Source organism: Sus scrofa, chromosome 13 (assembly GCF_000003025.6).
Source record: "Sus scrofa isolate TJ Tabasco breed Duroc chromosome 13, Sscrofa11.1, whole genome shotgun sequence".
Classification (NCBI taxonomy): domain Eukaryota; kingdom Metazoa; phylum Chordata; class Mammalia; order Artiodactyla; family Suidae; genus Sus; species Sus scrofa.
Genome location: NC_010455.5, coordinates 36,824,702 through 36,838,082, shown reverse-complemented (window position 1 = coordinate 36,838,082; position 13,381 = coordinate 36,824,702). Strand labels below are relative to the sequence as shown.

Below are 13,381 nucleotides of genomic sequence, written 5' to 3'. Positions count from 1 at the left end.
CAAAGAGAAATAACAGGATTCAAAGGCAGACAAGCACAGAAGGACAGCTCAGAGAAATTAAAATGGAAGCACAACATGTAAGGATGGATGTGCTACCTCCAAGTGTGAAGGGTTGTTTTTTGATCATGGAAATAAAAGGCAAAATGGAACTCACTAGGCAGCAAGTTAGATGGTTAAGGACTCTGATAACCCTCTGAATTTATCTCTCCACCCTTAGTTGGAATCCCCAAAGCTTATTTGCTTGATAATGAGATGCAAAGCCATGACAAATTGAGTGAGTTCTCCTAGGTGAGCCTGAACCATCTTCCCCCTTCTGGAAAACAAAAACAAAAGCAGCCTGGGAAAAGCCCCTTCCTCACTCTTTCCGGCCTTTCGGCAGGGTGTTTGGTTATCTTCAGATGATGAGCTCTGAGAGTGTCAGCAGGTTTTGTACAAACACAACTGATGGGTCTGATGGAATGTCCATGTATTATGGTCAGCTCTACCTGAAAGGAGTACCCTTGATGTCTGTATAATAGTAGTCATTTGTCATCACCAAAACCCGTTTCTAGATTGAAAAAAAAAAAAAAAGTCGTAGAGAAAAGAAAACATGGTTAGTCTGCTAGGTGAAGTTTTCAGAAATAAATAAAAATAAATGGACACACTATGATCAGGTTAACAGTACTACATGAATCTTGTTTGAGATAAGTAAAGACAAGAGAAAAATGATCTCAGCGAAAGATATTTATTCCAGATAGAGCTTTCAAAGCTAATTTTTCACAGTGGTTTGTTTTAAATTAAGCAGCAAGAATGTTTGAGAAAAATATACCCCTTTGTCCACTGTCTTCTTCACCTCCATGGAAAACTTCCCCGTCTTTCTATTCACCATGGCATTTCGTAACTAAAACGATAAAAGAAAATCGGGGTTAGCGCTTCCCAGGGTTACCATACTGTCTTGGACAACTTCAGTCCTCCAGCTTGGGAGCACATTTGGTGGCTTGTGTGTGATGGGGCGGAGATGTTTCCCCACCGACTCTTGAGTACTTTTGCGGTAAGTCTGCATACTGTACTCAGACCTCTGAAATGGGGCTTTGGAAGAATAAACATCCAAATGCTCTTGTCCAGGGGGAAAGGGGTTAACAGCAATAAATAAATGATCTTCGACTTCAATTTGGGGTGCTCCTGTAAATATCTGGGCAACAATGACCCAAAAAATGCCTGTGCAATGTTGATTAATCCTGAGAACAAATGCCCAGCAAACACTGAAACACTCAAGAAGCAAGCATGTCTCTGGGGGCAAGTTACATTTTCAAGAAGGGTATTGGTTTGTCATGGAGAACTCATTTTTCAAAACATAATCAAGTTAAAGATATTTTCCTACACAGTAGTTTTGTTGTTGTTGGGTTGGTTTTTTTTTTTTTTTTTTTTTTTTTTTCCTTTGGTTTTGTTTTTAAAGGCCAACCATTTGGAAGACAGGGATTAGCTTTTCATAGCATGAATCATCTTCAAATGCTCTCGGAGAAATCTGGGCCAGTGCAAGGTCTGGCTGAGACTGATGGGCAGTGAACAGGGCAGCCCTGTATCTGATTTTTGGAGGTCCCATCCGGGAATGGTGAGCCTCCTCCCTTCCCCCACCCCGGGCTGATCTCTGCTAATTACTTGTGACCCTTCCAAGAGTTCAGAGAAGGCCAGCAGACACAGTGATGAAAGATGTGCCGTCGTGGGCACCAATAGGAGACGATGGGGAGGCCGTTTAATGAAATAGGAGCAAATGCTGACATGCCACAGCCTGTTAGGAAAGCTCTTTCCCAGCCTCAATGCTTGGTTTTTTTTTTTTTTTTTTCCTTTTTCTTTTAATTCTTTCCCCTCTTTTCTCCTTTGAGGAGCCTGAATAAGATCTGGCCGATAGAGAACTGCAGTGCTTGCAAGCAACCTAAATTTGATGCAGGGCTGTCGAGATTTGGGTTCACATTCCCATCTTCTGTGAGAGAGAGTAAAAGCATAATTTTTAGCTGGAGGCATGTATAAAATAAAACATATATTTTACTCTAGATATTTTTTAACAACACATAATGGGCATTTCTGGAAATATTTTCCCATTTTAACTTTTGTGGTTTTGGATGGGGAGAGCTGGTCCTAATTAAGTCTACTTTCTAACTCTTAAGAACGGCTCGATTTATCTTTGACATGGTTTTCATTTTTCCTCTTTCTGGTGCCTGCCTAAAGCCATTTGGGACCTTCCCCTCTCACATTCCCCAGGCAAGTCAGAGATTAGGTAAGCTTCTCCATGCCTCCGTGCCACCCCACCCCCAATTCCCAGTAGCACAGAACAATCAGCGATGGGGCCTGGCAGGGTCCAAGGCCAGGGTCACTGATGCTTTCTAGAGGCAGATGCTTAGAGGATTAGTCGAGCCTGTCCTTTTTATTCAATTATAATGGAAATAAATTATATTTATTGAACACCCACTTGTGAGGCCAGATAGCACTACAGTTCAGATAGATTCTGGGGCCTGAGCTTTATGATGTTGAAGCTCTCTGTGCCTCATTTTCTCTTTTTGCAAAACAGAACTAATGACAACACCCATCTCATAAAGTTGGAGTAGGTATTGGATGAGAAGAGTGCAGCATGCCCTAAGCATTCAATAGCTGTCAGCTGTACCCCATCATCACCTCGCCACCACCCACCATCATCTTCATTGCCATCCTCCTCCCTTTCCTTTAATGTCACACCCCTTTCAAGAGCTTAAAATATTAGGATTCAAACTCCAGTTTGTTTGATGAAGATAGCACCTCACATCCTTTTGCGAGGTACACAGGGTCTATGTAACAAACATGACCATTAAATTCAACAAGAGCCTCGCTGCCAAGAAAAGTGGGATGTGCCTTCCAAGAATTTCTCTGTAGCTGGGCAGACTCATGCTGCTTCTTTCTTGGCACCCTCTGCTTGTCTGGTCTTTCCCAGATCTTGACCTAAAGTCTGCCCTCTGCTACTTGTATGCAAACCCCACTGGTGGGCATATGGGCATGCAGGACCTTGTGCAGCCTTCACAAAGATGCTTTGTATAGATTCCAGAACTTCCCAATCAAGGGAGTGTAAATTCCTAGGAGAGAAATGGTGACCTAGGTTTTTTCAATCAAGCACATTGGTAGTGAAGGAATTCATGTCTCAAATTTACTTTGCTCCCAAAGACATAAGACAAGAGACTCAAACCGGAGAGACAACTAGAGGGCAACTGGTGAAGAATAAGAGCACTAAACTTGCTGGAGGTGTGGGAACTCTGAGGGTGGACACTCAGAACCCAGTCCTGGGAATCAGATGAAGGTGAAGGACATCACACAGGCTAGGAATCCGATGACAAAGGAAGAAAAGGCTAAGGAAACAGAAAGCATTCATCAAACCATTGTTAGTAAAAGGAGATATCAGCTCATGGGAAATTAATTTGGGCATAGGTGATGACTGGACAAGCAGGGTACAGATGAGCCAAGTAATAAACCTCTTCAGGGAGTTTCCGTTGTGGCACAGTGGAAAGAAATCTGACTGGGAACCATGAGGTTGCTGGTTTGATCCCTGGCCTCGCTCAGTGGGTTAAGGTTCCGGCGCTGCTGTGAGCTATGGTGTAGGTTGCAGATGCGGCTCAGATCCTGAGTTCCTGTGGCTGTGGATGTAGTGTAGGCCGGTGGCTACAGCTCAGATTAGACCACTAGCCTGGGAACTTCCATATGCCGCAGGTGCATCTCTAGAAAAAAGGCAAAAAGACAAAATAAATAAATAAATAAAAATAAAATAAATCTCTTCAGGTAACCTGCAAAGGAGGAGAAGGAGTATCAGCAAGGTGTTAACTAGCAGAGGACCTGCTTCCTGGATGTGGAGACTCCCAGGTAAGAATGAGCATCAAGTCTGCCTCCCACATTAATTAAGATGTAAAAGATGAAGGGATGGAGAAGTATGTTGATGACAAGGTTCAAGCCTTCTGCAAAAGAAAACAAAAAGATCCAGGGAAGTCAAAATAAAGCAACTGATAGAGTAAAGATGCAAGAGAAAGGAAAACAATGGAATGAGCCCTTTAAAGTTTCATGAGACAGTTTAACAACTGACATTCATTAATGAGAAGGTTTCTGGAGGATTGATGATGCTGAGAATAATTCTAATAATAGCAACTACTCACAGAATGCTCACCATATCCACACAACGATGTAAACACTTTTACGTCTTTCAATATAGTGATACATTTAGTATTCACGACAGCTCTATGAGGTAGGTACTATCGCCATCATACCGATTTTACTGAGGGGGAAAAAAAAAAGAACAAAAACCAAAACTGAAGTGTAGAGAAGATACTTGCTTGCCTGAGACAAACAGCCAGGAAATAGCAGAGGTGGGGTTTGAACCCAGGCAGGCTAATGCCTGAACTGCATTCCTCATGACTATGTTAGCAGGCTCCTCGGCAGCAGCGGGCGGAAAAGGTAGGACATGTGCATCAGGTGTAGCACAATCAAAGGGCCTGGACATGACTCTTGATGCCAAGGTTTAAAGAACAAGAAGATATAAAACTCTACCAGGTCACTGAACTGACATGGCATGAGGTCACTGGCACTGAGGAAAAGAGAATGAATGAGCGAAGAGCTTATCCAACAGCAAGGTTATTTTGTCTAAACTAGGGTTTAAAAAGACTGAGTCCAGATGAAGAAGGAACTGGGTTAAATTTCTAAAACAGATATGTTCTCTTGCATTTTATAGTCAAGGAAAAATCTCAGAGATTTATGCTCACTGAGACATCCAGGATGCAGAGGATGTGAAGAGAGGAAAAGCGAGCAGCAAGAGGACTGTGATGCTGGCCATATTTCTGGAAGCTGGAGACCCCAGCCTGCAGGTTTCAAATGGTTCCCCTCAACATCCCTTTGGAAGCTAGATGGAGGAAGAGATGGAAATGTTGACTCAACGATGAAGCTTAAGAAAGGACCCCAGAGAAATCAGGGAGGTGTGGGCAGAGGAAAGCAGCCTAGGCATAGAGACTCCATAGAGAAAGAGAAGAGTGAGGGTCCAGACAGGAACACCTGGGAAGCGAGGATTTAATTAAGGACAGTCCCCCTGGATGCACAAAAGACAGCATGTCTAATGAATCTGATTCACTGAGGAAGGAACAAGAAGACTGACGGGGCTACGTCATGGGCATAAGGAAAGCCTTTGATATAGTCCCAGGGCTGAATCTGTGTGAGAACCAAGCATGTGTTACTGCCATGTGGCCCAGAAGTGGGCAAAGCCGGGATGGCCCCAGAAGGAGGGTGCGACCAAGCAAGAGCAAAGGCGTTGTTCTGCAAAGCCCCGGAAGGACATCCTGACAGGTGGAGTTTGGCCCTGACTGTGCAGCTGCTTAGCCAGGCTCTCCTGAGGGTGGCAGGTCCCATCAATAGCACTGAGGAAGAGTCTGGATCAATGGGCTACAGAAGGGACCTGAGCCCAGAAGTGGATGGTCTTAGCAGACGGTGCAAAGCAGGCAGGGGGGCTGGCCCGTTTGCAAGTGGACCTATGGGCAGGAGAGCTATAAAACTCCAAACTCGAACAAGGGCCCATTGTCTCTGCATCCCTCTGGTGGCCAGGTGTCCTGCTGGTGGGCCTCTCAGCTGGCTCCTGGGCAGCCTCCAGGTACAGGGAGGGTTACAATGGAGCTCCTCCCTCACCAGGCTTGAACATAAATCACTTACCACATCATCGCGGTCTTCCCACTCCACCTCAGACAGGTCAACGCTACTGTAGTTAGGCTTCCTCCGCTTTTTGCCTTCTTCATACTGGCAGGAGGGGAAGAGAAAGAAGACAGATGACAAAACATTCCCTTGAGATCACGGGCAACCTTCATCATCCCAAGACCTGGTTTGAGTCTGGGGACTATGACGGGAGGGTCCTAGAGAAAAGCGCAGCAGGGGCTTGGTCCTGGAGTTTTAATGACAGGAAAGTAGAACTCAATCACCTGCAAATATGTGTTTCCAGCTGGGGTGATATACAAGCTAATTCTTTGTCTGACATAAATTTACCAGCGGACTCCTTACCTCTCAACACACCAGATGCAAAACCGGGTTTTGTTTCTCTTTATCCCTTTCTTGGACATTCTATGTGTGGACTAGAACCTTATTCTTCTACTCTAAAGCTTTTAAAACCCACCCTTTCATGACACAGGAAAGGCATCTTCCACAGTTCACCGAAAACGCAGCTAGAGCTCTCTATGGTCTATAGGTCCCCCATCTCGACTTCCTATCTCAAACCTACTTCATATTCCTTGGCCAGAAAACAGAAGCATTGGCTTCCACATTTGGGCTCAATGTTCTGGCACCATTTAGCAGACACACAGAACCTTCTACCTGCTACACACAGGCCATGGCAGGGTGGAGCTAAGCACAGCTACTTGTGCTGGAATACATGTGGGTAGTAGGAATCACTGCCAGATTTAACAACCATTAAGGTATTGCTCTGGAAAAGCTGATGAGTGCACTAATAACAGGGGAAGCAGCTTTAGCTTTTTTCCCCCTAAATCACTGGCGTTAGTCACCCAGAGCGTCTATCATTTTATAAACTGGACAGTCCTCCATCTGGACGTTCCTGTGTCTTGGGCCTTTAATGCTGGTTGTTGGGATGTTTATAATGTAGGAAAGCCTGCCCTCTGCTGCAGGCTCAGGAGAAGCAACCCCTCTGCCAGTTCATAAGGTGTGTCTGATGGCATAGATGAAAAAATACATATTTCTGAATAGTTTTTCTCTTTTTTGCATTCGTTTTTAAATTAATCATCTTTTGATTGAATTGGTAGGATTCTAAGAGAAATGCAGCATCACTCCAGGTGTTTGAAGACCCCCACCCCAGAGGTTACCATTTTGGATACCGCTCGGCTACTATGGAGACACGTGCTAAAGGCACAGTGTGAAGGAGAAAAACCGCTGCTGGTGTTGAACCAAACAGTGGAAAAGAGGCCAGACAGGAGCGATCTCCCATCACTGTGAAGCCAAACAGAGCCCAGAGTTCCTCCTTGCTCCTCTCTTCTTGCTCCTGGACTGCATTTCAAGAACCTGAGACGTCTGTAGAGAGGGCCCACCCTTACCTCCCAGGAAGGCCGCCGGGCTCTGACCACCCCAGCCTACGGCCCTTCCCCTCCCTTCTTTCAGGTTTCCAAGTAACAGACGTTCACGGTCAGTTTTATGACATCAGATCCACTCCAGATGAAGAGGAAGGGAAGTCATTCCCTCAGAAGCCTCTGTAAATGATAGCAGATTCGCAGTTGGATCCTATTATGGAAAGTTCGCTGTGCCTAGAAGCTTTGGCCCTCAAGAGAGCCAGCCTTGGGCTGAGTGGGTGGAACAGGAAAGAAGTCACCAGGGTTGTCACCCTCTTCTTAAGGTGAGGAGGTGAGATGGGGGAGGGCACACGATGCTAAGAAGCACAGTTGTCCCCCGAGGACCTAGAGTCGGACATTCACATTCTCAGACCTCTATCAACTGTCCTACTAGACTGCAAGTCTTATTTTGGTAAGAGCCCTTCCTGGGAACCACTAGGCACCCCAGAAATTCCTGCAGCCCAGCTTCTGACCATTAAAGGCAGAACTTTCACAGTTTCTTGGGTAGCCTAATGCTAGGTCCATACGGTCTTTTGGAGGAAGTTCTTCCACTGATGACTTCAAAATCTTCCTTTATTAGTTTATTCAACATTTATTGGAGGTCTAGCAAGTGCAAGATCCTAAGAATATAAGTGAAGTCAATTAAATAGGGCTTCATTCTCTCCCGAGGATAAACCTTCTTGCAGTTTATCACCCTTAATGCTGCTTGTCTACAGTCAGTTTATTGCCCATCATGCCTATGGGAAAACTGTAGCAAGTTAAATATCAAGTTGAATAGCAAGTTAAATAGATCACATGTGGGGGAGAACACCCCCACCCACCCCCAGCCCCTGACCAAATTTTCATGCTAAGCTTCGTGTTATTTCAACTGCTACTAAAGAAATCCAAAAAGACCCCTAAGGGCCATGGCACCAAATGTTCCTTTATCCTCAGAGAAAAAGTGTGGCCCTGTCTTTGTTAGATGAGGAGAGCACAATGGTTCTGCCACTTTGTGGGCATGTGACACTGAGCAAGGCATCCAGCTGCTCCAAGTTTTCTTTTTTTCTCAGCAAAAAGAGAAAAGCAGCAGTACCTCCATAGCAAAGGTTGGTTGAGAGGATTAACTAGTTACTGTGTGTAAAACGGCAAAAGCACATTCCCAGCACAGCATGGACTAAGCTCTTAATACATATGTAGCTGGTGTGAATCCTGAATGTCATATCCTTCTTGGTGACGAGACAGGCTCATCATAAATAACTGGTTAATAGGTCATTTCCTTGATGGGAAGAGAGACCTGCTCAATAATTTCAGGTCACCCTCGGGGGAACCATAGGCAGGCAGAAGATGTTCGTTAAAGATGGTAACGTCAGACAGACACACTCATGTGCCTCCTCTTGGTGCATAAGATACTTGTGTACCAAACGTCAAGCTGGGACTTAAGACTCTCCTAGCAGAAAACCTCAGACCTGTGCTAAAGAACCCAAGTCCTTTTAGATGACAACTGGCAAAAGCGGAATTCACAGAGAGCCCTTGGCTTTTGACCATTCCTAGGTGTTTTCCTTCATTTTTTAAAATAACCACTCAAGAAATTCAGTACATTGTACTATTGGTATTCAAAAAACTGACAGGGATAGAAAGTGAAAGGAAGAAAGATTTCCCAGCTCCTGGTCTGTAAGTCCCTATATTCCCAGCAAGTCTCCGTAATGGAACCACACTGGAAGAAACATGGGACTGGGGAGACCCCTCCTGGAACTCTATTTTCAGGAACACCCTTCTACAATGTCTGCTTAGTTCAATGTCTGTGAACTAAGTATGAAATACTTTCTATTTGGGTCTTTATTAATGGGTAAAGCTCCTTAAAATATAAACAGTAGTAGAGCAGAGGGACCACTTTGAGTGAACAAAGGAAGTCAGTGGACTAGTGCATAGATAAACCAGGTCAAGGGCAATGCATCAACTCCAGCATGATGACCCTAAATCCACCTTATCTTTTCTCCCATTAAGAAAACTTACTAGATGGCTAGAGATTAGACCTCTATTAGGAAGACCCATGGGCTGTGGACTACCACCACCCATCCCCCAACTCTTCCACAGTAATCACCTTGGTTTTCCCACAGAGAATTCCCTTGGATCCCACACTCAGTACATACAGTTTGAGTGAAGCCAAGAGCATCCTGGTTCAGAAGCAGACTAGTGACCTGAGCATATGAGGGAGACCCACAACTCTCCAGGACACAGTGATTGGCTCAGGATTGGGGAAATAACTCATGCCAGCCCAAATAAGATTCGATCTTGGAGGCTTTCCTCATTTTGTCCAGGAAAGGAGTTCATCATCTACTAGCATCACAAAGGCAAGTAGGACATGAACTTGAGCTCTGGGTGACCATCTCTGCCACTTCTTGGAGAGGGCCTTCCTCAGAATGAAGCCAGTGCAGATAAGACAGAGAAATGTCATGAAGAGAGCTCTGCAAGCATAGTGTGCATGCCTGGATCAAGCTGTTCCTGAAATCTTTATACCCTTGGGTGTTCCATGTACCAACACATTCTCTCCACATTATCCCCCTTCCCTTTTTAAAGATTTTTTAAAAAAAAGCTGGCTTAGGTTTCAAGTGTAAGTAGTCATCAGAGTTCTGACTTGTTTATATTTAGTGTTTTTCTTTTTATTTTCTCCCTCTCTCTCTCTCTCTCTTTTTTTTTTTTTTTTTTTTTTTTCTTTTTAGGACCACACCCTCGGCACATGGAGGTTCCCAGGCTAGGAGTCTAATTAGAGCTATAGCTGCCAGCCTATGCCAGAGCCACAGCAATGCCAGATCCAAGCCGCATCTGCAACCTACACCACAGCTCACAGCAACACCAGATTCTTAACCCATGGAGCGAGGCCAGGGATCGAACCCACAACCTCATGGTTCCTGGTCGGATTCATTTCCTCTGCACCATAATAAGGACTCCCTCCTTTTTTCTTTTTAAATGAACCATTTTTAAAGTACATTTTAAGTGAAGTATTCACAAACTCTGGTACTTTATGATTATTTAGGAAAATGTGATTTGCAAAATGCCTCACCGCTAATCAAGATAGTCAACTCTGTATGAGCATGGCTGATCCCTTGTACCTGCTTTCCCTCTGAGAGGACATATGTGTGGCCATGGCATCAGAGAGCGACAGAAAAAAAACCCCTAAACTCTAGAACCTCTGACTCCCAGGCCAGATCTCCCCTCTCCCATGGGATTTGGCCTGGGACGAATCCCAGGTCCCCCAGCCGCACTCCCTCTTCCCCTTCGTGAGGATCTCGTTACTGGGGCTGAGGCATCGGATATGGCATTTGTTAGTGTATCTATAAACTGTAACTTCCTTTGAAAATGTGATTAACGAATTGCAAACGGTTTCCAAAGGTTTATAAACAGATACTTTGAGAGCCACGGGTAGGTTTGTAGTTTTTGGTGCCTGTTTTATGAAAAAAATATGTGGGGGAGAATTTAATAAGGAAAGATATTCTGTGCTATGAAATACTTTGAGGTGGAGTTTCAAATAAAGGCCAGATGTGGTGAACACACAAACCAGCCTGTGGCCTAGGAGGACGGGGCAAGAAGGGCACCCATCTGAGGAGCCAGTGGAACTACTGGGGTCGGCCGTCAGTGCCAGAACCTTCCCGGGCAGCGTTTAATTGGATATGAATGCCCCTTTGCGTTACCTGCAGATTGACTGTGGAAGCAGTATGGGATGGGCCAAGGTGATGGCCGTATTCGTGTGGGTTTGAACAAAACAAAAATGCTCTTGCTTTTCCTATATTCTTTTGAGAAGGACTGGAGGAAGTCAGCCTCTGTGAAACAAGTATTGTGTGTGCTAATAATTGATAAATGTACATGCTGCTCCATGCTGCCAACAGGAAGGAAGGAGATGGGGGTGGGAGGCCCACAACTGGAGAGGAAGAGGCCTTGCCCAAAGCAAATGCCATCTGGAGAAGGGGTGTGGCTGGGGGCTGGGAGTCAGCATTTGTCTGGGCAGATGTTTCTGGAGGCAGTTTTGGTCCTCAGCTGGTGAACACCTTTAGCTCCTCCTCTGAGACCCTGAGTGTCCTCTTGTCTCAGAGGCTGAAGTGGCCGTTTCGGGAGAAGGAAGGGAGGCACATCTTTCCTCCATGTGCAAAAGAGGCAACCTAATGGCTTCTGGGTACTCTGTTCCTTCACTCCATTCATTCATTCTGTCCATCCACATATCCAAAAATATTACTGGACACTGGTTATTTATCAGGCCTCCAGCCAGGCCCAGGTGAACCTTTGGAAAGCCCAAGGAAGCTATCTGAGAAGGAGCATCTCCTGCCCTCCAATTGCAGAGCACAATTCACCAGCCTAGTTAGGAAAGCAGGGTAAATCCAGGGTCCCGGAGGGGGATGCTGATTTTAATCAGGTCTGCACCTACAGACTGTTCGCCCCAGGCTAGAGTACATTAACCTAAGCCTGCCTTGCTCTTCCATAGGACGGAGCTAAGATCATTCAGTTCATAGGGCTGCCATGAGAAGTGAATGGGCACAGATACAGTTGAGTACAGTGTTTGTCCTGAAAATCAGGGCTGGACAACCTTGGCCAGTACTAGTAAGTGCTGGTGTTGCCCCGACTGATACGATATGGCAGCCCTACTCACCATGCGTATCCCTAGAGACCACATTCACAGGGTAAAATGATTCTTAACCATATGGCTTTGTATTAACAGTCCTTTAAAGAGGCAGTTCAACCTGGTTTGGAGGCCCACTCTTCTCAAGGTCAAAGGGAAGGGTCTCAAACAACGACATGGTCCCAAGACCAAGTGGCCAGGTGGGCTTGTGACAGGCTAATGGTCTCTTCCTCTAGAATTCACAAATCATGGATTCTGTCACACCATGTCCTGCCTCAGAGGAGGTGGCCGTAAGGAAAGAAAGTCTCAATGGTCCATTATCCGCCCCTGCTCTCTTGGTCACAATCTAAATGGTTTAAGTGTTGGCAGTTTTTTAAGTTTTTTTTTCCTCCCCTGATTTTACATGTAACAGCGGCTCATTGTAGAAAATCTGAAAAATAAAGAAAAGTGCAAGAAATGGAAAAAATATTGCCCTTGCTACCCCAATGCAGAGATCGCCACCCAACATCCTATTATCTTTCTCAAAGGGCAAGGATTTTGAAGTAGTTACTGTTTTCAGTTTTCTAAGTTCGTTATTTCTCCAACAAGGAATTTATAAAATGTAGCAACCAATCTGTTCTGCTTTCCAAGTGACTGCTTTCAAAAACAAACAAACAAAAAACAAACAAAAAAAAAACCATATTTTTTTCTCTTCTGCTAGCCAGCTTTCCCTTCACTCCCTATCATTCTTTGCGAAGAGGGTAGATTTCTTGTGCCAGGCACAATGCTAAGCGCTGTACATCTCTCCTGTGATTCTCACAGCTCCAAGAGAGGAGTAAGGCTTCACAAATGGGAAAACGCAGAGCCCAGGGGAGTCAGTCACTTGGTGGCGTGGCAAATGGGCTGTCGAATCAGGATTTCCTCCAGACTCTGCTGGTTTCTGAGCGTCCGGTCCTCTCCACTCTCTGCACTGCCTCCCTTGGGTGGTCACTTCTCACTAACTCAGGGCAACGCTGACAGGACTGCACAGAGCAGGTATGTTAATGGTGGCAAAACCACCTTGGAGGTTAAATCCTACCAGCTAGTCTTGTCTCTGTTAACAGTCAACTCACTGGGGCTGCCTTGAAACGAACCTTGATGGCCAGGGATGTGAGAATCAGCTTTAGGTTAAGAATGACTGTGATATACTGAGTGAATGCAATAAGCTAATATCACACTTACATGACGCCCAGGAACCAATACCCAATTCAATGCCTCGGAGAAGCGTGGTAGGAGCTAATGGTATCACTGATAAAGGATTTCCATCAAAAGAGCACTGGCCCCTTAGGTTGTGGGACTCCACAACAGCTCAGATAAGACGCACAGCACAATGTCATAAGCATTAAGGCAGGAGAGAATTTCTGATGAGTCTATACTCAGAAAGAAAATCCTTCATGTTCAGGGGAAGATAAGACGCCTAGATGCACCTGAGGGAAAGAGGGCCACAGGGTGTGTGTAAAGGCGGCCGGAAGGTGGGAGAGAGACAATGAGGGCATGTTGAGACAACAAGCTTTTTCCTTTTTCTAAAAGGTATCATGCTCTTATTAATTAATGTTTTTAAGTGTCTTGAAGATGAAAAGTTCTATGTGCTCTCCCCTAGTGTGATTAAAAAGTCCTTTTGATCGCTGTAAAACTATAACAGCTCTGGTATTTTTTAAAAAAACAACAATTAACCCAGCTGCTTTGAAAACCCAAATGA

At 45.0% G+C, this 13,381-nt stretch overlaps 1 protein-coding gene across 4 annotated transcripts in view; it reads right to left on the bottom strand.

Annotated features, from left to right (window-relative positions):
* The window catches only part of CACNA2D3 (calcium voltage-gated channel auxiliary subunit alpha2delta 3), an 802,825-nt gene that overhangs the window by 187,037 nt on the left and 602,407 nt on the right, over positions 1-13,381 (bottom strand). For all 4 annotated transcript variants that reach the window (XM_021068973.1, XM_021068975.1, XM_021068974.1 and 1 more), the window contains 3 exons: positions 5,683-5,766; positions 809-880; positions 486-547 (listed from right to left, as the gene is read on the bottom strand). In XM_021068973.1, coding sequence (XP_020924632.1) covers positions 486-547; positions 809-880; positions 5,683-5,766 — 218 coding nt within the window. The remainder of the gene's footprint in view (positions 1-485; positions 548-808; positions 881-5,682; positions 5,767-13,381) is intronic.